Genomic DNA, 25133 nt, shown 5'->3' with positions numbered 1-25133 from the left:
GATAAAGAGACAACGATGACAACGATATTAAAGACAAAGACAAAGAGACAACAAAGATGACAACGACATCAAAGACAACGACAAAGAGACAACAAAGACCATAACGACAACGACATTAAAGACAACGACAAACAGGACGATAGTGAAGACGACGACAACAAAAACGACGCCTTCAAAGACAACGACAAAGAGACAACAAAGACCATAACGACAACGACATTAAAGACAACGACAAACAGGACGATAGTGAAGACGACGACAACAAAAACGACGCCTTCAAAGACAACGACAAAGAGACAACAAAGACCATAACGACAACGACATTAAAGACAACGACAAAGAGAGGACGATAACGAAGATGACGACAAAGAGACACCGACGACAACAAAGACGATGACAACAACAAAGACGATGACGACAACAAAGACAACAACAAAGAGACAGCAACAACAACAAAGTCGATGACAACAACAAAGACAATGACATCAAATACAACGAGACAACAACAACAGACGATCAAGTCACAACGACAAAGACACAATGACGACAAAGACACAATGACGACAAAGACACAATGTCGACAAAGACACAATGACGACAGACACAATTACGACAGACACAATGACGACGACAACAAAGACGATGACATCAAATACAACAACGAGACACCGACGACAACAAAAACGACGACATCAAAGACAACAACGACAACAAAGACGATGACGACAACAAAGACGATGACATCAAATACAACGAGACAACAACAACATAGACGATGATCAAGTACAACGACAAAGATGACGACAACAAAGACATCAAATACAACGGCGACAACAAAGACGATGACATCAAATACAACGACAAAGACGATGACATCAAATACAACGACAAAGAGACAACAACAAAGACACCGACTATGTTACAGAGACGATGACAAAGACAACAACAACAACGAGAGACAGAAAGAAGTGTTTTTAATCAACACAAACTTCAGCTCCTAGTCCATAAATTATGGTTTGCTCTGGCCTGACGTGCTCTTTCAGCACATCAGAATCATCAGAATCATCAGAATCAGAATACGTTTATTATCCCGGAGATAATTGTTTAGTTACAGTTGCATAAACACAAACAAGTGTGTTTACTGTGAGTCCATAACAAAGTCTGACCTGGTTGTCGTCCCCAGTCCCAGGACTCGATGATGGAGTGATGGACGGACGCCGTCGTCTCCTCCTCCTCCTTCTTCTCTTTGTCGTTGGCTTCTTCTTTCTTCTGAGCTCCAAAACAGTCGCAGTCTTCTAAAGAAAAGATGAACGACGACAACAATAACAACGTTAACCTCGAGTCTGTCAAACACACAGTAAAGGGGTGGAGTCACGTGACCGACCTGGATGAGTGGACTCTTCTCCGTTAAACGTGATCTCCTCATCTTTGACCATCTCGTTCCACATCTCGCTCAGACCTTCAGGAGAAAAGGCTCGCTGACAAACACACAGACCATGTTAACATCATTATTATTATTATTATTATTATTATACACACTCTATACGACACAATCTGTACACAGAGTTGTTAATCAAGCATTTTATACACATAAATATAAGATATACAGGATTTTTCATCAGAGTGGAGGCAGATCTGAGGTCAAACGTGGGACATTTCATGAGTTGGAATCATTGGTTCTTACTGTAGTAATAATAATAATAATAATACTATTATAATAATAATAGTGTAATAGTCTTGTGATGCTAGCAAACGAAACAGCATTTAATATTTGTACAGGAAGTAAGACTGCATGTTGTTCAGTGTAGAGTAGTTATTATTATTATAATATAATATAATATAATATAATAAGGGTGGGTTAAATGCAGAGGACAAATCCACCACCACGAACTAAAATGACAAATTCTAATTCTTTATTTTCACAGTAAATCAGTCAGATGTGAAATACAACTCCTCCAGGGGGCGCTGTGACTGTGAAGTTAGGACTGTACAACAGGGACGAGACAGTGACGCTCCACACTCTGGACTCTCCCCGCACTCGTGAATTGGTTTGCTCCACTGAATGAAGGCTAAAATTAAAGACGGGGGTGTCGTGTTCTCCTGTCATCACAGTCTGTGTGTGTGTGTGTGTGTGTGTGTGTGTGTGTGTGTGTGTGTGTGTGCGTTCTCTCGCCTCATCCGTGTGAAACACAACATGTTTTTGACATTTAAGACGCGAGATCCTTCGACGTTTCCACTCACGAGTCGTTCTCGGTAAAACCAGAGACGTGGCGTGACATGTATTTACTACACTTAATTATTAAAGTTAAAATATGAAGACGATGATGATGATGATGATGAAGATACCGTCGTCTTCGCCCTTCGCCGTGTTTGTTACAGGAAACGGAAGAAAACTGAGGATATTTAACTATTTGATTTAGTGATGGATTTTAATGAACTATTTCCTGAAAATAACAGTTAAAGACGCAAAAACAATCAGTCGGTACTCATTTTTAAATTCAATCTGTCAAAATAATCAGAATATGACTGTGTGTATATATATATATATATATATATATATATATGTATATATATATATATGTATATATGTGTGTGTGTATATATATATATATATATATATATATATATATATGTGTGTGTATATATATATATATATATATATATATACACACACATATATATACACATTCACTGACTTCACTCTGTCATTAGACGGTAATCTTTAGAACGAGGTTCACAGAGGTTCAGTCTCAGTGAAAACACGTCTGCAAACAAAGACACAAACACTCGGTTCAGCCGAGAAACTTAAGACTTGTGTCAGAAAATATACGCCAGTGTAAGTCTATGACGTCTACGTCTTTATCTTCACTGTGAGACAGACTTTAACAACAGGAAAGTGAAGTTTGTAAACCACTCACTCTCCCACACCAAAGCCCATAGAGAAAACCAGTGATTTTTAGTGTGACTTTGGTGTGGGAGAGTGAGTGACTTTGGTGTGGGAGAGTGAGTGACTTTGGTGTGGGAGAGTGAGTGACTTTGGTGTGGGAGAGTGAGTGACTTTGGTATGGGAGAGTGAGTGACTGGTGTGGGAGAGTGAGTGGGAGAGTCAGTGACTTTGGTGTGGGAGAGTGAGTGACTTTGGTGTGAGAGAGTAATGACTTTGGTGTGGGAGAGTGAGTGACTTTGGTATGGGAGAGTGTGTGACTTTGGTGTGGGAGAGTGAGTGACTGGTGTGGGAGAGTGAGTGGGAGAGTCAGTGACTTTGGTGTGGGAGAGTGAGTGACTTTGGTGTGAGAGAGTAATGACTTTGGTGTGGGAGAGTGAGTGACTTTGGTGTGAGAGAGTGAGTGACTTTGGTGTGGCAGAGTGAGTGACTTTGGTGTGGGAGAGTGAGTAACTTTGGTGTGGGAGAGTGAGTGACTTTGGTGTGGGAGAGTGAGTGACTTTGGTGTGGGAGAGTGAGTGACTTTGGTGTGGGAGAGTGAGTGACTTTGGTATGGGAGAGTGAGTGACTGGTGTGGGAGAGTGAGTGGGAGAGTCAGTGACTTTGGTGTGGGAGAGTGAGTGACTTTGGTGTGAGAGAGTAATGACTTTGGTGTGGGAGAGTGAGTGACTTTGGTATGGGAGAGTGTGTGACTTTGCTGTGGGAGAGTGAGTGACTGGTGTGGGAGAGTGAGTGGGAGAGTCAGTGATTTTGGTGTGGGAGAGTGAGTGACTTTGGTGTGAGAGAGTAATGACTTTGGTGTGGGAGAGTGAGTGACTTTGGTGTGAGAGAGTGAGTGACTTTGGTGTGGCAGAGTGAGTGACTTTGGTGTGGGAGAGTGAGTAACTTTGGTGTGGGAGAGTGAGTGACTTTGGTGTGGGAGAGTGAGTGACTGGTGTGGGAGAGTGAGTGCCTTTGGTGTTGGAGAGTGAGTGACTTTGGTGCGGCAGAGTGAGTGACTTTGGTGTGGGAGAGTGAGTGACTTTGGTATGGGAGAGTGAGTGACTGGTGTGGGAGAGTGAGTGGGAGAGTCAGTGACTTTGGTGTGGGAGAGTGAGTGACTTTGGTGTGAGAGAGTAATGACTTTGGTGTGGGAGAGTGAGTGACTTTGGTATGGGAGAGTGTGTGACTTTGGTGTGGGAGAGTGAGTGACTGGTGTGGGAGAGTGAGTGGGAGAGTCAGTGACTTTGGTGTGGGAGAGTGAGTGACTTTGGTGTGAGAGAGTAATGACTTTGGTGTGGGAGAGTGAGTGACTTTGGTGTGAGAGAGTGAGTGACTTTGGTGTGGCAGAGTGAGTGACTTTGGTGTGGGAGAGTGAGTAACTTTGGTGTGGGAGAGTGAGTGACTTTGGTGTGGGAGAGTGAGTGACTTTGGTGTGGGAGAGTGAGTGACTTTGGTGTGGGAGAGTGAGTGACTTTGGTATGGGAGAGTGAGTGACTGGTGTGGGAGAGTGAGTGGGAGAGTCAGTGACTTTGGTGTGGGAGAGTGAGTGACTTTGGTGTGAGAGAGTAATGACTTTGGTGTGGGAGAGTGAGTGACTTTGGTATGGGAGAGTGTGTGACTTTGCTGTGGGAGAGTGAGTGACTGGTGTGGGAGAGTGAGTGGGAGAGTCAGTGATTTTGGTGTGGGAGAGTGAGTGACTTTGGTGTGAGAGAGTAATGACTTTGGTGTGGGAGAGTGAGTGACTTTGGTGTGAGAGAGTGAGTGACTTTGGTGTGGCAGAGTGAGTGACTTTGGTGTGGGAGAGTGAGTAACTTTGGTGTGGGAGAGTGAGTGACTTTGGTGTGGGAGAGTGAGTGACTGGTGTGGGAGAGTGAGTGCCTTTGGTGTTGGAGAGTGAGTGACTTTGGTGCGGCAGAGTGAGTGACTTTGGTGTGGCAGAGTGAGTGACTTTGGTGTGGGAGAGTGAGTGACTGGTGTTGGAGAGTGAGTGCCTTTGGTGTCGGAGAGTGAGTGACTTTGGTGCGGCAGAGTGAGTGACTTTGGTGTGAGAGAGTGAGTGACTTTGGTGTGAGAGAGTGAGTGACTTTGGTGTGGGAGAGTGAGCGACTTTGGTGTGGGAGAGTGAGTGACTTTGGTGTGGGAGAGTGAGTGACTTTGGTGTTGGAGAGTGAGTGCCTTTGGTGTCGGAGAGTGAGTGACTTTGGTGCGGCAGAGTGAGTGACTTTGGTGTGAGAGAGTGAGTGACTTTGGTGTGAGAGAGTGAGTGACTTTGGTGTGGGAGAGTGAGCGACTTTGGTGTGGGAGAGTGAGTGGTTTACAAAAGTCTGTCTAACAGTGAAGATAAAGACGTGATCTGATGATGACGTAGACTTAAACTGACGCAGATTTTATTCCACAAGTCTATCGTTCGGTGGATTAAAACCTTGTTCTCAACAAAACAAGAGCACATTCAGCTCCATCTGTGGGCGTAAGTACGTCATACAAACACACTTCAAATAAACCTGAACTATCCCTTTACACAGTACATATAGACTGAACCCACAGTGTTTCGTGATATAATCTTAATCTGAGTGGAGGAGGGGGCGATGGAGGCGATTTGCACGTACCTGTAAATCTATCTTCAGCCATTTGTCGTGAAATCTCAGCTGAGCGTCGAGGGTGAACGATGGAGAAGGCATCTTCCCCTCCGCTCTCCGGGCTGCAGACGCAGCCAGCCTGCAACACACACACGATCAAGAGACACTGAATAACCACAACAATAACAATAATAATAATAATAATAATAATCAAAGACTCACAAACATGTTCCTATTTAAGTTCTCTTTAAATGAGGCTAACATTTCAGTTAAAAAGTCAAAAATGATGCGACCTCATGAAGCATCAGACGTCACGGACGATAAGAAAACTCGACTAAAAACACTCACTAAACTACGGAAGCGTATTGCATATTGCAATGCGTATTGCATTTTTTTTTTTTTTGAAAAAAAAAAAAAAACTCCCGTTTTTCTCAGTAATTAATTTTCGGTTTGATTTTTTGACAACTTTTTTTTTCTGTTTTTCTAAGGTAATTTTTTTTCTGTTTTTCAGAGTAATTTTTTTTTCTGTTTTGCTGAGTAATTTTTTTTTCTGTTTTTCGTGCAAATTTTTTTCCCCTGTTTTCGGAGTTTTTTTTTTTTTTATAACAACATGGACGGCTTGTTTAGTTTAATCAAGCTTTACTTTGATCTGGGTTTAAGACACTTGGAGATAGTCCTGTCTTTAAGTCAGATAGATGGTATAATCATTAGTTTGTCGACTTAACGCAGGCACCCGAGGACTTTGCGGTTGTTCAGAAGGAAAAGCCCGTTCAGATCTGCTAGACATAGCGATCTTTCTCCAGGATCAGTTGGACAGATATGGCATGCTCCATGGATACAAGATGATGCATTTGAAATGCATTCAGGCTGACTACGTGGTGACTCAAGGCGGCGTGTGTACCATAGCAAGAGTTCTCGATAATTCTGAAAAAAATTACTCTGAAAAACGGGGGATTAAAAATTTGCACGAAAAACAGAAAAAAATTACTCAGAAAAACTGAAAAAAAAAATTGACAGAAAAACAGGAAAATAAATATTAGTCTTCGCTTCCGTACTAAACACTCAAAGCGATAATAGCTGATGATATGAGGAGAAAATTGCCCGTCATTATACATTAATAGATTCTTATAATATAAACAGACGTAGTCTCATGTAGATAATCTGTGTTTTATATGTGAAAATGTGAGGTTACGGAAAAATATCACTCAATATAAAACATCATTAACGTGACTAAAACAGTACATTGTTGATTTTACCCAAAGCTTTTTTTCTGGACTCGCATTAGATGAGATTATTTTTAGATTATCGTCAGATTATGGAGACGTGACGTCAAATGTAAAGTAAACGCATGTTCAGAGGTTAAAAGAGAGCACCTGTGACTTTGATATCAAAGTAAATGAACACATCATATAATAATAATAATAATAATAATAATAAGATTCTATACATTATCTTATTGTAACATGCTTCATTATATATTTTAAATATGTGCTCAAAAAAACAGCAGCATCTCTTCAGCGGGAATATTTTCTTTTCTTTTTTCAAATTGCTCCATATAACAAAGAAATAAATGAGAATTAATCTTTTTTTGGAATCTGAGAACGTCATCATTTACAGGTTTTTATCAACGTCGTCTGACATTTTATGGATTAACTGAGGAAATAATCCCGATTTTCAGTCCCAATCAACACAGACTCAACCAAACAATGCATTAACATTTAATAACGAGGTAATGAGTTCATAAATAATGTGTTATATTATATCTGAGTATGTGTATATTATAGATTATATATGTGTCATATATATATATATATATATATATAATGACAATGATAATGGTGGTAATGATAGTGATGGTAATAATAATAATAATAATAATAATGGTGATAATATGAGCACATAAACATAAACATGTTGTATTATTAAAGTGTTAAGCACTGTACTCGTCAATGTCACATTACCACAAGCTAATATTAGCAACCATTATGAAATTAAAATACTAGATTATTATGAGAAACGAGGATGTGGGATAACTGCAAAGATTCGGGCTCTTCAGTGTAAATCACTAGGACTGTGTGTTGACATTAGTGTGATAATATCGTGTATCGTCCACTCCCTTTAAACATGACACTGGTGAACTTTCACCATCACAAACAACATTATCTCCTCTCGAATGTAAACACGGGATTAAACTATCGTCGTGTCAAACGACAGAGTTGTCTTTAAATGTTGATCCATAAACACAACAACAGCAGCAGCAGCACAGTCCGTTAGCATCGAAGCTAGGCGATGTTTACTGTACATAATCATGTTTGTGCTGCACCGCTAGCTTAGCCTAAACTCTCTATCTCTCTCTCTTAATACAAATTAAGTGACAATTGTTGTGTGATAATAATAATATGATAATAACGAGCAGTTTCGCGCATTTATATTTAGAATATCGCCGGTGTCACGCTAATAAAACGTCACGCGATACGAATAAAACGACTCAGAAGCTAACAAGGACAACAACAGCCCGTGCTAACCCTGTAAACAATACACAGCGACACTAATGTGGCGTATTTTAAATAATAATAATAATAATAAAAAACACAAATGTGACGTATTTAAAATAATAATAATGATAATAATAACACACACTGACACAGCATCTTCTTCATGCAACACCTTATGCTAGGTATCCTTCGGCAGGTTAGCCTGGTGGCTACGGAGAGCGAGCAGCTAACAGAAGCCGCTGAAGCTAGGCAAACAAACGCAGCTAACAGTGCAGTGACAGCGTGTTTTTCACCTGTTTTCCGTCCTCTCTTCTCTTCTTTCCTCTCCTCCTCTTTCCTCCTCTTCTCTTCTTTCCTCTCCTCTTCTCTCCTCCGCTCTTCCTTCATGCGACGCTCATAATTGCGGCGTTTGATTGACAGCTCGCAGACTCGGGGCACGAGGCACGGAAACAATTTACGTCGTCGCCGTGCGTAACCGGAGGCTGCGCTGCCATCGATGCGGCACCGACACAGCCCGCCGGGGCGGGGTTTACTACATCATGTGATGCGAATAATTCTTCGCCCCCGCCCGCAACTTTCGCAGCCGGTGTTAAAAAACGAGCGCTTCTTTCGCATTAGAGGCGGGACTTTCAGATTGGGGGCGGGGAGGACGAGCCTGTCCGCTGGAGGGCGCTGTGGGACATTTGATTTATTTATATAGTTTATTATAAGGAGCTATATGATGACGTAATTAGAGTTAATTATAGCGTAATTACGTTAAGTACATTTTTTATAGGATGATTTGTATAAATTAATGTAAACATAATACACTGATTGCAGTTTTTCATCATAGTATTTTGTATTTTATTGTAATAATTACTGAATATAATATATTTAACTATAACAATAATAATAATCTCTGTGCATATTTGTTGTTACTGTTGTTACAACAAAGTCAAACATGTATTTTATTGTAATAATTACAGAATATAATGTATTTAATTATAACAACAACAACAACAACAACAACAATAATAATAATCTCTGTGTATATTTGTTGTTACAACAAAGTCAAACATGTAAATTAAACTCTATAATTTAATTTCAGAATCCAATGCAACAGACTAGATATGAAGTCAAATACAAACTAAATAAAAAAACGATTACAATAAAGTAAATAAGGCCATAAATCAGTTAATTACAACCATGTTAGAATGTAAACAGTGTTGTGTAAGGTATTTTTTGTTTTTAATCCCTGATCCTGACTCTTTAGTCTGGATTAAAACAAACTCACTGTTGGTCTGTATAAAAACAGACTTGATTCCTGAACAGCAGGGGGCAGTAATGCGCCACTGTGAGCTGTAGTCTGCCAAAAAAAACACGAAGTAGAAGAAGAAGAAGCGCCAGAACCAGGAAGTGTTTATTCACCGGCGTCTGGAGTTTTTCTGATAAAGTGAAATAACAAAGATCGATCATGAGCTTGGACTCAACAGAACCAGGTTCTGGTTCTGACTCTGGTTCTGTTTCAGTCTCAGCAGCAGCAGGAATCTGCATCGCTGTTGTCTCCAGTTTTATTAACGGATCAACTTTTGTTCTGCAGAAAAAAGGAATAATTCGCTCGGTTCACAGAGGTACACACACACACACACACACACACACACACACACACACACTGATCATGTATTTTATTTAAATTATTAAATTGTTCTATTTTCTATTATTTGTTTCCTGTAGGCGGCTCTTACCTCACAGATGTGGTGTGGTGGAGTGGAACATTGGCCAGTGAGTACATCATTATACACTGAGTCAGACTATATATATATATATATATATACATATATATACACATATATATATGTATATATATAATATTCCCATTTAAGAAGCTGAAAAATGACGGAAACGTGAAAATATTCACATTTAAGAAGCTGAAAAATGACGGAAACGTGAAAATATTCACATTTAAGAAGCTGAAAAATGACAGAAACGCGAAAATATTCACAGTTAAGAAGCTGAAAAATGACAGAAACGTGAAAATATTCACATTTAAGAAGCTGAAAAATGACAGAAACGTGAAAATATTCACATTTAAGAAGCTGAAAAATGACAGAAACGTGAAAATATTCACATTTAAGAAGCTGAAAAATGACAGAAACGTGAAAATATTCACATTTAAGAAGCTGAAAAATGACAGAAACGTGAAAATATTCACATTTAAGAAGCTGAAAAATGACAGAAACGTGAAAATATTCACATTTAAGAAGCTGAAAAATGACAGAAACGTGAAAATATTCACATTTAAGAAGCTGAAAAATGACAGAAACGTGAAAATATTCACATTTAAGAAGCTGAAAAATGACAGAAACGTGAAAATATTCACATTTAAGAAGCTGAAAAATGACAGAAACGCAAAAATATTCACAGTTAAGAAGCTGAAAAATGACAGAAACGCGAAAATATTCACATTTAAGAAGCTGAAAAATGACAGAAACGTGAAAATATTCACATTTAAGAAGCTGAAAAATGACAGAAACGTGAAAATATTCACATTTAAGAAGCTGAAAAATGACAGAAACGTGAAAATATTCACATTTAAGAAGCTGAAAAATGACAGAAACGTGAAAATATTCACATTTAAGAAGCTGAAAAATGACAGAAACGTGAAAATATTCACATTTAAGAAGCTGAAAAATGACAGAAACGTGAAAATATTCACATTTAAGAAGCTGAAAAATGACAGAAACGCGAAAATATTCACATTTAAGAAGCTGAAAAATGACAGAAACGTGAAAATATTCACATTTAAGAAGCTGAAAAATGACAGAAACGTGAAAATATTCACATTTAAGAAGCTGAAAAATGACAGAAACGCGAAAATATTCACGTTTAAGAAGCTGAAAAATGACAGAAACGTGAAAATATTCACATTTAAGAAGCTGAAAAATGACAGAAACGCGAAAATATTCACATTTAAGAAGCTGAAAAATGACAGAAACGTGAAAATATTCACATTTAAGAAGCTGAAAAATGACAGAAACGTGAAAATATTCACATTTAAGAAGCTGAAAAATGACAGAAACGTGAAAATATTCACATTTAAGAAGCTGAAAAATGACATGTTAATGTTAATTAATGTTAATCTCTAATCTCCTTCAGTGATAGTTGGTCAGATTGGTAACTTTGTGGCCTATAACTTGGCTCCTGCTGTGATGGTGACTCCACTGGGAGCTCTAGGAGTTCTGTTCGGGTGAGTTATCATGTGTGTGTGTGTCTGTATTTATGTGTGCTTAAAAGTACAATGAATAAGAACGTGTGTGTGTGTGTGTGTGTGTGTGTGTTGCAGTGCTGTTCTGGCCTCGTGGGTCTTACAGGAACACCTGAACATGTTGGGTAAACTGGGCTGTGTGTTGTGCTGCTGTGGCTCAGTGATGCTCATCATCCACGCTCCTAAATCTGAGGCTGTGACGAGCAGACTGGAGCTGGAGGAGAGACTCTGTGATCCAGGTCACTGTTCACACTGTTCACACTGTTCACACCTCACTGTTCACACCTCACTGTTCACACTCCACTGTTCACACCCCACTGTTCACACTGTTCACACCCCACTGTTCACACCTCGCTGTTCACACCTCACTGTTCACACCCCACTGTTCACACCTCGCTGTTCACACCTCGCTGTTCACACCTCGCTGTTCACACCCCACTGTTCACACCCCACTGTTCACACCTCACTGTTCACACCTCACTGTTCACACCCCACTGTTCACACCCCACTGTTCACACCTCGCTGTTCACACCTCACTGTTCACACCCCACTGTTCACACCTCGCTGTTCACACCTCACTGTTATCACCTCACTGTTCACACCCCACTGTTCACACCTCACTGTTCACACCCCACTGTTCACACTGTTCATACCTCAATGTTCACACTGTTCACACCTCACTGTTCACACTGTTCACACCTCACTGTTCACACCCCACTGTTCACACCTCACTGTTCACACCCCACTGTTCACACCCCACTGTTATCACCTCACTGTTCACACCCCACTGTTCACACCTCACTTTTCACACCTCACTGTTCACACCTCACTGTTCACACCCCACTGTTCACACTGTTCACACCTCAATGTTCACACTGTTCACACCTCACTGTTCACACCTCATTCACTCTGTCAGAACATGACTGTATCTCAGTGTTTACCCTAACCCACTAACCCACAGACCTTAACACAGATTAACACAGACCTAAACGGGCCTTGAGTTTGACACCGTGATTATAGTATCTGACGGTTTAAAATCCTGTTTTGTGTGAGCTCCTGCAGGTTCTCAGCAGCAGGGGGCGCTCACAGCTCATGCTTCTCCTGTGTGTTTCCTGCAGTGTTTGTGAGCTTCTGCGTGCTGGTGCTGGTTCTGCTGGTTCTGCTGGTGGTGTGGGCGGCTCCAGCCCACGGCTCCTCTAACATCATGGTGTACGTGTCCATCTGCTCTCTGCTGGGCAGCTTCACCGTGCCCTGCAGCAAAGGTCTGGGTCTGGCTGCTCAGGACGTGTTTGGAGACGAGGGCACGATCGTCGTCAGAGCTGCAGTGCTCTTCCTGGGCCTGCTGGTGGCGCTGGTGCTCAGCGTCCTGGTCCAGTTCTTCTTCATCAACAAGGCTCTGGAGCGCTTCAGCTCCAACGTGTTCGAGGCCGTCTACTACGTGACCTTCACGACCACCGTGGTCCTGGCCTCGGCGCTGCTCTTCAGGGAGTGGGCGTCGCTGACGTTCACCGACGCCGTGGGCGTGGCCTGTGCGTTATCCACCGTGTGCGTGGGCGTGGTCTTACTGCGGATTTCACACGAGGCCGAGATCACGTGGAAGAAGAAGGAGGAAGAAGGACGAGAAAAGACGGACTGAGCTGATCTCAAACCTCTAAATCCACTTTATACTTGAAGATTAACTAATTAATTACTGTGTAATCTGCTTTAATCCTGTGTTTATCTTATTGTGACAAATGGGACTCATGTTCATACAGGACAGTTTCAGGGTCTGGACGCCCAGCGCCCCCTGCTGGTGAAATAACAAACTTTAACAATGAATTTGTCTGCTGCTACAAAATAAAGTCTCAGTGTGAACGACCAAGGTTCTCAACATGGTGTCGCGAGAATAATAAAGTTGCGCGAGAATTGCGAGAATTAAAACATTGCGATATTAAGAGAACAATAAAGTTGCGATATCGCAAGAACAATAAAGTTGCGATATCGCAAGAACAATAAAGTCAAGATATCGCAAGAACTATAAAGTCGCGACATCGTGGGAATAATTAAGTCGAGATATCCCAAGAACAATAGTCGTGATATTGCGAGAATAAAAAAATCGGGATATCGCGAGAATTAAAAAGTTGCGATATTACGTTAATTAAAAAGTTGCGATATTACGTGAATTAAAAAGTCGGGATATTACGTGAATTAAAAAGTTGCGATATTGCGAGAATAAAAGTCGAGATATTACGTGAATTAAAAAGTTGCGATATTACGTGAATTAAAAAGTTGCGATATTACGTGAATTAAAAAGTTGCGATATTACGTGAATTAAAAAGTTGCGATATTACGTGAATTAAAAAGTCGCGATATTACGTGAATTAAAAAGTTGCGATATTACGTGAATTAAAAAGTCGTGATATTACGTGAATTAAAAAGTTGCGATATTGCGAGAATAAAAGTCGAGATATCGCGAGAATAAAAAAGTCGGGATTTTGTGAGAATAAAAAGTTGCGATATTACGAGAATAATAAAGTTGTGATATTATGAGAAAAATATTACGAGAAAGAAATGTGCTATCGCGTGAATTAAAAAGTTGAGATATTACGTGACTTAAAAAGTTGCTATAATGCAAGAAAAATACAGTCGAGATATCGCGAGAATAAAAAAAGTCGCGATATCGCGAGAATAAAAAAGTTGCGATATTACGAGAATTGAAAAGTTTTGATATCACGAGAATAAAAAAGTTTCGATATTGCGAGAATTAAAAAGTTGCGATATTAAGAGAATAAAAAAGTACCGATATTACGGGATTAATATAGTTGCGATATCACGAGAATAAAGAGTCGACATATCGCTAGAATAATAAAGTCAAGATGTCGCGAGAATAAAAAAGTTGCGACATTACGAGAATAAAAAAGTAGCGATGTTAAGAGATTAATAAAGTTGCGATATCACGAGAATAAAAAGTCGACATATCGCGAGAATAATAAAGTCAAGATGTCCCAAGAATAAAAAAGTTGTGATATCGTGTGAATTGAAAAGTCGTGATATTACGTGAATTAAAAAGTTGCGATATAGCAAGTATAATTCAGTCGAGATATCGCGAGGATAAAAAAAGTCGAGATATTACGAGAATAAAAAAGTTTTGATATTACGTGAATAAAAAAGTCATGATATCGCGAGAATAAAAAAGTTGTGATATTACGTGAATAAAAAAGTCATGATATCGCGAGAATAAAAAAGTTGTGATATCGCGAGAATAAAAAAGTTGGGATTTTGTGAGAATAAAGAAGTTGCGATATTACGAGAATTAAAAAGTTGCGATATTACGAGAATTAAAAAGTTGCGATATTAAGAGAATAATAAAGTCACAATATCACAAGAATAATAAGGTCGAGATATCGCAAGAATAATAGTCGTGATATCGTGAGAATAATAAAGTTGCGATATTACGAGAACAGTCAAGATGTCGCGAGAATAAAAAAGTTGGGATTTAGTGAGAATAAAAAAGTTGTGATATTACGAGAATAAAAAAGTTGTGATATGATAAAAATATTATGAGAAAAAAACTTGCAATATTACGTGAATAATAAAGCTGCGACATCGCGAGAATAATAAAGATATAACAGTATTACAAGAATAACAAGAAAGTCGTGTAATAGTTAAAACATCAGTTTGTAGAAGCTCTTTCATCAAATGCTATTTTTAATAATGAAATGTACTTTTTTTTTTAGAAAAAAAACCCAGAAGAAAAAGTAAAACACATTATAATTTAAGATGTTAAATGATAGTTATTGTTTTCAGAAATGAGTTTTAGTGACTGAATTCAGTGAAAAAGAACGTGAATTCACTTTGTCATTTGACGAATAAATAGGAAATAGACCGATTTACAACAGAACGAAACAAGTTTAACATGTCAGATATGTGTGTGTGTGTGTGTGTGTGTGTTCTTGTATTTCCAGCATACTGAGGACCAGTGAGGGTTTTTAACCAACAATGTGAGGTCATTTTTACGGAGTGAGGACATTTTGGCCGGTCCTCACTTTGTTTTCATTGAAATCACTTCCTTAGGTTGATATAACATGCTATACTCAATTTGTAAAGAAAAAAAAAACATTTTGGACGACATAGTATAGTATGACTTTTATGTCAAATTTTGGACCAAATTTTTTTTTTTTTTTTTTTTGTAAATTTTGGTCAACATCGTATAGTATGACGTTTTTGCCAAATTTTGGACCAAAAAACAGCTCTTTTTTTTCAGCTCTTTTTGCTCTGGGGCTCCACCTGCATACATTTTATGGTACTGCACCCGGTAGTTCTTTGTAGATGTCATTCATGAAGTAGATATTTGTAATTGTGTTGATTTATAAAGTGGAAAATGCTGGTCCTCACTTTGTCAGCATCCCAGTCCTCAGTATGCAGCAAGTACAAGAATGTGTGTGTGTGTGTGTGTGTGACGCAGACGGATAACGCATACGCAGTCGGAGAAGTATAATGTGGCCGTAAGCTCTCTCTCTCACACACACACACACACACAGTGTGTCCCCCCCCCTCCCCTCCAGACTCGCTGCCCCCACACGGTCTTGAAACGCCCCTGTCCGGATGTGAACGGGTTAAATATTGTACAATAATAAATAAATAATAATAGCCGTGGTGGTGTGGTGAACTTTGACCTGCTCACTGTGGGGGTTAGCATTAGCATTAGCAGCAGCGGCAGCAGCAGAGGCGGAAGTAGCGGCAGTGTCGTCACTCGTCGGTCGGTGTCGCAGAAGTATGTGGCGGTTAGCCTCGGGCTAGCTGTTAGCCTCCGTTAGCTCGGTGCCGTGGTGTCGTTAACGGCAGGGAGCCGCACCTGTATCACAGGTATGTGACTCTAACCGGGGCTCTCTCTCTCTCCAACACACACACACACTCGCTCTGCTAATATGCTAACTTACGCAGCTAACCTGCTAGCTGTAGTCGCGGTGAGCTAGCGTGGCTAACCCAGGCAGGGGAGGAAACAGCGGCCAACGGCAGCTAAAGCCGGGTTAAAAAATGTGTCGTAAACGTGATAATTATGGGTTCTTTTTTTTTTTACGGTGGAAGTAAATAGAGTAAAAAATACATCAATAATTGTGTATATGTTATCGTACACTTATAAATAAAGAGGCTGGTGTTAGCTTCATTAGCAGCTGCCTCACCTTCACCACAGAGGTGGAACTTCCGGGATTCCTGAGTGTCGCGAGCACCATTTATTTACACACACGCACACACGGGCTTATCAGTTCGCTCAGTGTGTGAGTGTGTGTGTGTGAGCGTCAGTGACGCCACATGATCAATAATCGATGGATCATCATTTTCCTCCTTTTTCTTCAAACTCATCAAAAGATGCCTTTGCGCGCTGTGACGTCACCTGTGGACACGGTAAATACACGCGATAATCGATCAGTGAGGTGATCGATATCAGAGTTAGTGTTAAATAAATGACACGTGAATTAAAAACACGTCAGTATTTTCATTATAAACATGTTTACGTAGAATAAAGGGAACATTTATTATTATTATTATTATAATGATCGGTACTTGATTTGAGGTTAAAATGTAAACTCGCCAGCGTTCAGTCCTAGTGATTTATGTTTTAATGAAGTTGTTAAAATTAGTTTGAAATTAAAATGTAAACTCGCCAGCGTTCAGTCCTAGTGATTTATGTTTTAATGAAGTTGTTAAAATTAGTTTGAAATTAAAATGTAAACTCGCCAGTGTTCAGTCCTAGTGATTTATGTTTTAATGAAGTTGTTAAAATTAGTTTGAAATTAAAATGTAAACTCGCCAGCGTTCAGTCCTAGTGATTTATGTTTTAATGAAGTTGTTAAAATTAGTTTGAAATTAAAATGTAAACTCGCCAGCGTTCAGTCCTAGTGATTTATGTTTTAATGAAGTTGTTAAAATTAGTTTGAAATTAAAAAAATAAATAAAATGTTTCCAATCTGCAAAAAAGAAGGTTGTATTTAACTTTTATCACAGTTTTAGTTATTTTTGCTGCCCAATCGGGGTTCTTGTTATTATAATAATAATAATCATAATAATAATAATAATGATGATAATGATAATTTGCGGCAAAACACGGGAACATTTAAGAAAAAACCTCACGTGTTTTCTCTTCATCGTCTTTGTAAACAAAGGTCGAGCACGGACACGAGGCCACGTCTGTTTACGTTTAAAAATCATTTTTTTAAAAAGCACATTTTTACAGTTAAACGAATCATGTTACGAATAGCGCCGCGCTAAAGGCTAACGCGCGACGTCGTGTTTTTACGCGCCGCGTGACCGGAGTCCGGGCACCATTTACCAGTTAGCTGCGTTAACTGCTTTAAGCGCCGTTAGCGTTAGCCTACAGTGGAACTGGAGCGGGCTGTTTATTAAAGGCAAAAGAGCAGCGCTAACAAATAATGTTAGCGTACCTGTGTAACTGCGTATGTTTTTTAAAGTTTAGCGTTAACTTTAGGGACTCGTTTTAAACAGTCGGGAGTCACGTAATCAGGACGTCACGCACGTCTTTTTTCACGGTCAGTCGTCGTGCGGTAACGTTGACGCCGTTAACCTTTGACGCCGTTAACCTTCGACGGCACTGGTCGTGAAGCGAGAATATGAAGTGCGTGTCGCTGTGTTCTCTGCTCTCAGATGTCCACGCTGCTTACAACTGTACTCTGGGAGCTTCTCTGCGTTGTGAGTCCGTGGATGTGACGCAGCAGCAGCTCGGCAGCAGAAACACGTCCGGCCTCCTCGCCGCCGCCGCCATGGCTCAGGACCGCGGCAGGTACGACTTCTACATCGGCCTGGCCTTGGCCGTCAGCTCCAGCATCTTCATCGGGGGGAGCTTCATCCTGAAGAAGAAGGGACTGCTGCGTCTGGCCAGGAAGGGCTCCATGAGAGCAGGTGGGACAGAACACACACACACACACACACAATACACACAAACACACAATACACTCTGTGTCTTCACTCACAGGTGATTGTGTAACAGAGTCGAAGAAGAAGAAGAAGAAGAAGAAGAAGAAGAAGTCAAACCAGTCTGGAAAATCTCTGAATACAAATGAGATATTTCAGGCTCGTCTGCTTCTGTCAGGGTGTGTGTGTGTGTGTGTGTGTGTGTGTGTGTGTGTGTGTGTGTGGGTGTGTGTGTGAGTGTGTGTGAGTGTGTGTGAGTGTGTGTGGGTGTGTGTGTGTGTTAGTTAGTGTGTGTGTGTGTTAGTTAGTGTGGGTGTGTGTGTGTGTGTTAGTTAGTGTGTGTGTGTGTGTGTGTTAGTTAGTGTGTGTGTGTGTGTGTGTTAGTTAGTGTGTGTGTGTGTGTTAGTTAGTGTGTGTGTCAGTGTGGGGGGTGGGTGTGTGTGTGTGTGCGCGTGTGCATGTTAGTGTGTGTGTGTGTGTGTTAGTTAGTGTGTGTGGGTGCGTGTGTGTGTTAGTGCGTGTGGGTGTGTGTGTGTGTGTGTTTGTTAGTTAGAGTGTGTGGGTGCGTGTGTGTTAGTGTGTGTTAGTTAGTGTGTGTGTTAGTGCGGGTGCGCGTGTGTGTTAGTGTGTGTGGGTGCGTGTGGGCGCGTTTTGTGTGCCTGTGTGTGCGTGTTAGTGCGTGTGGGTGTGTGTGTGTGCGGGTGCGTGCGTGTGTGTGTGTGTGCCAACAGGACTTTGGTAAGACTTAAAGGGACAGTTCAGGATGTTTGGATTGAGGTTTTCCGTGACAAACTCCGCGTGTTTACATTCATGTCAACAGATTTCAGTCGGATTAAGACAATCGTTCAGTCGTGTAAACAACAGCGATGTCAACGGAGCTAACGTACGACGCGTTTCCATGACGACTGACTGAAAAAACGCGTGACTTCGTGTTTACGTGACTCCCGGTCGTTAAAATGAGTCTGTAAAGTTAACGCTAACCTTTAAAAACAGACGCACGCATACGCAGCACACAGGTACGCTAACGTTAGCGCTGCTCTTTTTCCTTTAATAAACAGACCGCTACAGTTCCACTGTAGGCTAACGCTAACAGCGCTAAAAGGAGCTAATAACGCAGCTAACGGAGCTAACTGGTAAAACGGTGCCTGGACGGTGCGGTGTCGCTCTGCTGCCTCGTGTGGTAAAATCACTGATTTTTTTCTCTCTCTGGACTTGTGGTGTGGGAGAGTTGGTGGTTTATAAACGTTGGAAAAGTCCGTCTAACGGTGAAAATAAAGACGTGATAACCCTGAACTATGTGATCATTAACTGTGTGTGTGTGCGTGTTTGTGTGTGTGTGTGTTTGTGTGTGTGTGTGTTTTTCTCCTCCAGGTCAGGGTGGTCATGCTTATCTGAAAGAGTGGCTGTGGTGGGCCGGTTTACTGTCAAGTAAGTAATGCTAATGCTAATGCTAACGCTAAAGTCACACATTCACCAGTTTATAAAAACATCAGCTGATCTTTATTACGTTTTCTCGTATAAAACAGTTTTAACGGCTGTTACCGTGGCGATCACGCGGAGGTAAAGTCAGTCTCTGGAGACCAGCTTTAACGCAGGTTTCAGTCGCCACACCCGTGTGTTTTCATGCAAAGCAGCTGTCGTAACACACACACACACACACACACTTCCTGCCAAGTGTGTGTGTGTGGGTTTCAGGTATTAGACTAAAGTGTCACTCCTCAGCTGTTATGCAAATTGATCACATGACTGTCACTCGCCCTTCATTCAAATCCTAACGTCGGGTCAGAGAACGAGCGCACGCACGCACGCACGCACTTCATCCGAGTGCCCAGGTGCATCCTGGGTAAATAATAAGACTGTGGGAATGACACGACGCCGCCGACTCCTCTCCATCTAAAGCTGCGCTCGTGCCGCTGTAACATGAAATAATCTGAGGTGTGTGAGGTCAGGTGACTTCATCTGAGGAGGCGGAGTCTCCAGGTTGAGGAATGTGGACAGGTGTGTTTTTATCTGTCATTCTGACGTGGAAGTGCTTTTTCATTCACTCAAACACAGAAATCAATCGTATCTGAGATTAAGTCTGAATTTTCATGACTTTAATCTGTGAATTCTCTGAATTTGTACTTTTTTTCCTTGGTTTAAAAATCGGAATTTTAATACCTTTTTTTTTTTTTTTTTTTTTAATCTCAGAATTCCGAGATTATAAATCAGATTTTTTTTTAACTTCTTTTCTGAGCTTAATCTCTGAATTCCGATATTAGAAGTCTGAATTCTTACTTTTCAGACATTTCAGTTCTTTTTAATTCACTAAAACAAATATTTTTTTACCTTTTTTTCTGAGTTTAATCTCAGAATTCCGAGATTAGAAGTCTGAATTTTTACTTTACAGATGTTTCAGTGCTTTTTCATTCACTGAAACAAAGAAATCGAAAAATAATTTTTAAAAAAATCTAAAATTGTACTTTTTTCCTTAGTTTAAAAATCTGAATTTTTTTATACCTTTTTCTTTTTTTTCACTCAGAATTCCGAGATTATAAATCAGATTTCTTTTTACTTCTTTTCTGAGCTTAATCTCTTAATTCTGATATTAGAAGTCTGAATTCTTACTTTTCAGACATTTCAGTTCTTTTTAATTCACTAAAACAAAGAATTTTTAATCTTTTTTCTGAGTTTAATCTCAAAATTCTGAGATTCGAAGTCTGAATTTTTACTTTACAGACATTTCAGTGCTTTTTAATTCACTTAAACAAAGGAATCAATAAATCACTAAAACTGAATCATTTTGTTTGTGGACAAATACATGGTCATAAACAATGATTTAAATGTTGATGATAAACAAACAAACAAACAGTGATTCAGGTTTAAACCAGTTCTGACAGTTTCATCTGTTTGTGTGAAAATCATCACGCCCACGTTTGTCACACACACACACACACACACACACCTCCTATATACTCTGCGTGTTCTTGTTTGTGTATCTTTGTAAGGACCAAATAAAAGCAAATATACTGGGACTGTTTTAGGTTTAGGTTTAGAATGAGCAAATGTAAATATCCTGTCCTGAATTAAATATTGTGATAATATCGTATTGTTGATTAAATATCACGATAATATATCGTATCGTGATATTTAATGTTGTGATATCGTATCGTGGTGACTTAAATACCGTGATAATATCGTATCGTGACTTAAATACCGTGATAATATCGTATCGTGACTTAAATATCGCAATAATATCGTATCGTGGTGACTTAAAGATTGTGATAACATCGTATCGTGACTTAAATACAGTGATAACATCGTATCGTGACTTTAATATTGTGATAACATCTTATGGTGACTTAAATACCGTGATAATATCGTATCGTGACTTAAATATCATAATAATATCGTATCGTGATGACTTTAATATCGCAATAATATCGTATCGTGGTGACTTAAATACCGTGATAATATCGCATCGTGACTTAAATATCGTATCGTGACTTAAATATCGTATCGTGGTGACTTAAATATCGCAATAATATCGTATCGTGATGACTTTAATATCGCGATAATATCGTATCGTGGTGACTTAAATACCGTGATAATATCGCATCGTGACTTAAATATCGTATCGTGACTTAAATATCGTATCGTGGTGACTTAAATATCGTATCGTGGTGACTTAAATATCGTGACAATATTGTATCGTGACTTAAATATCGTATCGTGGTGACTTAAATATCGCAATAATATCGTATCGTGGTGACTTAAATATCGTGACAATATTGTATCGTGACTTAAATATCGTAATAATATCGTATCGTGGTGACTTAAATACCGTGATGATATCGTATCGTGACTTAAATATCGTATCTTGGTGACTTAAATATCGCAATAATATCGTATCGTGGTGACTTAAATATCGTGACAATATTGTATCGTGACTTAAATATCGTATCGTGACTTAAATATCGTATCGTGGTGACTTAAATACCACGATATTATCGTATCGTGACTTAAATATCGTATCGTGACTTAAATATTGTATCGTGGTGACTTAAATATCGTGACAATATTGTATCGTGACTTAAATATCGTATCGTGGTGACTTAAATATCGCAATAATATCGTATCGTGGTGACTTAAATATCGTGACAATATTGTATCGTGACTTAAATATCGTAATAATATCGTATCGTGGTGACTTAAATACCGTGATATCGTATCGTGACTTAAATATCGTATCTTGGTGACTTAAATATCGCAATAACATCGTATCGTATTCTGACTTAAATATCGTGATAGTATCGTATCTTGATGTTTCTGGTGATAAAAGATATCTGATTTCTTTCACATATTCAAATGTTTTTTTCTCCACACATTATTAGGGGGCCCCCTGGTGACCAGTGTGTTCATTACATCACACTGACCATGTGTGTGTGTGTGTGTGTGTGTGTGTCTCTCTCTCTGTGTGTGTGTGTGTGCAGTGGGAGCAGGTGAAGCAGCTAACTTCGCAGCGTACGCCTTCGCTCCTGCGACTCTGGTCACTCCACTGGGGGCGCTCAGTGTCCTCGTCAGGTAAACACATGTTAGAGTCACATGACCTCTGACCTCTGACCTCTGACCTATGCTTACAGCAAACCTTTTCATTCAAATTAAAGACTAACATAAGCTCCGCCCATAAACACCACATAAAATATGAAGTGATTTCTGTGAATTCTCTGATGTGATAGTGAAGCTGTTTTAGTTCAACGCTCTGCTGCCCCCTGTAGGTTCAGGAACACATGGTTCACTGTCAATAATGTCCTTTAATCTGCAGACGATAACTTTATCAAAAATGATTTTCTGTTCATAACGTTGGGAGTGGACGTGTGACGTCACAGCGACTGACCGTTGTGTCGTTGTGTGTTTTCAGCGCCGTGCTGTCGTCGTACTTCCTGTCGGAGCGTCTGAACCTTCATGGAAAGCTGGGATGTCTGCTCAGTATCCTGGGCTCCACCAACATGGTGATCCACGCCCCACAGGAGGAGGAGATCACCAGTCTGGATCACATGGCCAGGAAACTGGTGGACCCGGGTACGACACACACACACACACGCACACATAAATCATATCATATCAAAGATTAGAGCCACGTTTAGTTTTAAGCAAGTTGGAATTCTGAGATTAAATTCAGAAAAATGATTTAGATTTTAATCTTAAAGAGGCATAAGGCATGAAATCTGAGATTAAGTCTGAATTTTTCTGACTTTGATTTCAGAATTCTGAGTTTAAAAATCGGAATTTTTACCTTTTTTTTTTAGTTTAATCTCTGCATTCCGAGGTTAAAAATCTGAATTTTTACTTTTTTCTGAGCTTAATCTCTGAAATCAAAGATTAGAAATCAAAATTTTTACTTTTCCGACTTTAATCTCAGAATTCCAAGATTAAAATTCAGAATTTTTACTTTATTCTGACTTTAATCTCTGAATTCCAAGATTCGAAATCTAAATTTTTACTTTTCCGACTTTCATCTGTGAATTCCGAGATTACAAATCTGAGTTTTTACTTCTTTTCGGAGTTTAATCCCTGAATTCCAAGATTAAAAATCTGAGTTTTTACTTTATTCTGAGTTTAATCTCTGAATTCCAAGATTAAAATTCAGAATTTTTACTTTATTCTGACTTTAATCTCAGAATTCCGAGATTTCAAATCTGAGTTTTTACTTCTTTTCCGAGTGTAATCCCTGAACTCTGAGGTGAAATCATTAAAAAAACACAATCCTAATCCCTAAACCTCTTGTGTCTAATCCGTGGGATTATAGTGAGTGAATGCTTCTTTGTTACCTGTGGTCTGCGCAGGATTCCTGGCGTTTGCCACGCTCGTCATCATCGTGGCGCTCATCTTCATCTTCGTGGTGAGTCCTCGCCACGGTCAGACCAACATCCTGGTCTACATCACCATCTGCTCGGTGATCGGAGCGCTGTCCGTGTCCTGCGTCAAAGGCCTGGGAATCGCCATCAAAGAGGCCATCGCGGGGCGGAGCGTGGCGAGGAGCCCGTTGGCGTGGCTGCTGCTGGTGGCTCTGGTGGCGTGCGTGAGCACGCAGATCAACTACCTGAACAAGGCGCTGGACATCTTCAACACGTCGCTGGTGACGCCCATTTACTACGTCTTCTTCACCACGTCGGTGCTCTCCTGCTCCGCCATCCTCTTCAAGGAGTGGGAGCACATGGAGGCGCGCGACGTGATCGGAACGCTGAGCGGCTTCCTCACCATCATCGTGGGGATCTTCCTGCTCCACGCCTTCAAAGACGTCAACGTCAGCCTGGCGTCGCTCGCCGTCTCCATGCGCAAGGACGAGCGCGGCGGCGCCGTGGCCAACGGCGCGGCGGGAGCACACAGCGCCTACGAACTGCTGCACGAGTCCACGGAGGACGCGGACGACAGAGACACGGGTTTGTCCAGGAGGAACGGGGCGATGATGTCATCGCTGGATCATTAAGACTTTGACCAATCACGTCACTGCTGTGGTTTTACGACGACACTAAGACAATCAGCTGTTTGGGACTGACCAGTGGATTGTATTCAACCTTTCATTTGCCTTACTTCTTTCTTCTTAAAGGGACACTTCAGGGTTTTTACCCTTCAGTGAGTTGGAAAATTGGAATTTTTACCTTTTTTTCTCAGTTTAATCTCTGAATTCCAAGGTTAGAAGTCTGAATTCTTACTTTTCTGACATTAATCTCAGAAAAAAACATAAAAATTAATCTTTTTAATTTCAGAATTCTGAGATTAATCTCAGAATTCCAAGATTTAAAATCTGAATTTTTACGTTATTTTCTGAGTTTAATCTCTGATTTTCGAGATTAGAAGTCTGAATTTTTACGCTCTTTTTTTCTGAGTTTAATCTCTGAATTCCAAGATCAGGAGTCTGAATTTTTACCTTTCTGACTTAAATCTCTGAATTCTGTGATTAACAATTGGAATTTTTACTCTTTTTTTGAGTTTAATCTCTG

At 40.1% G+C, this 25133-nt stretch overlaps 3 protein-coding genes across 3 annotated transcripts in view; 2 read left to right on the top strand and 1 right to left on the bottom strand.

The window, feature by feature from the left end:
• The window catches only part of herc2 (HECT and RLD domain containing E3 ubiquitin protein ligase 2), an 82409-nt gene extending 74004 nt beyond the window's left edge, over positions 1-8405 (bottom strand). Inside the window, exons 1-4 of the mRNA XM_083888551.1 lie at positions 8291-8405; positions 5533-5641; positions 1385-1478; positions 1167-1295 (exon numbers count right to left, since the gene is read on the bottom strand). Coding sequence (XP_083744677.1) covers positions 1167-1295; positions 1385-1478; positions 5533-5604 — 295 coding nt within the window. The 5' untranslated portion in view covers positions 5605-5641; positions 8291-8405. The remainder of the gene's footprint in view (positions 1-1166; positions 1296-1384; positions 1479-5532; positions 5642-8290) is intronic.
• A 1045-nt stretch (positions 8406-9450) lies between these two features.
• nipa1 (NIPA magnesium transporter 1) lies at positions 9451-12877 on the top strand (the record flags this gene model as incomplete). The annotated part of the gene is made up of 5 exons (XM_083888352.1): positions 9451-9607; positions 9711-9758; positions 11133-11223; positions 11320-11480; positions 12360-12877. The coding sequence occupies 5 exons, from the start codon at positions 9451-9453 to the stop codon at positions 12875-12877; spliced, it is 975 nt and encodes a 324-aa protein (XP_083744478.1).
• Positions 12878-17999: 5122 nt separating this feature from the next.
• nipa2 (NIPA magnesium transporter 2) lies at positions 18000-24619 on the top strand (the record flags this gene model as incomplete). The annotated part of the gene is made up of 5 exons (XM_083888559.1): positions 18000-18138; positions 19522-19578; positions 22623-22713; positions 23051-23211; positions 23976-24619. The coding sequence occupies 5 exons, from the start codon at positions 18000-18002 to the stop codon at positions 24617-24619; spliced, it is 1092 nt and encodes a 363-aa protein (XP_083744685.1).
• Positions 24620-25133: the final 514 nt, after the last annotated feature.

Source organism: Microchirus variegatus, assembly GCF_963457635.1.
Source record: "Microchirus variegatus genome assembly, chromosome: 4".
In the NCBI taxonomy this organism is placed as follows: Eukaryota; Metazoa; Chordata; class Actinopteri; order Pleuronectiformes; family Soleidae; genus Microchirus; species Microchirus variegatus.
Note: the sequence above shows the minus strand (reverse complement) of the source record. Positions and strands in the feature narration are given on the sequence as shown.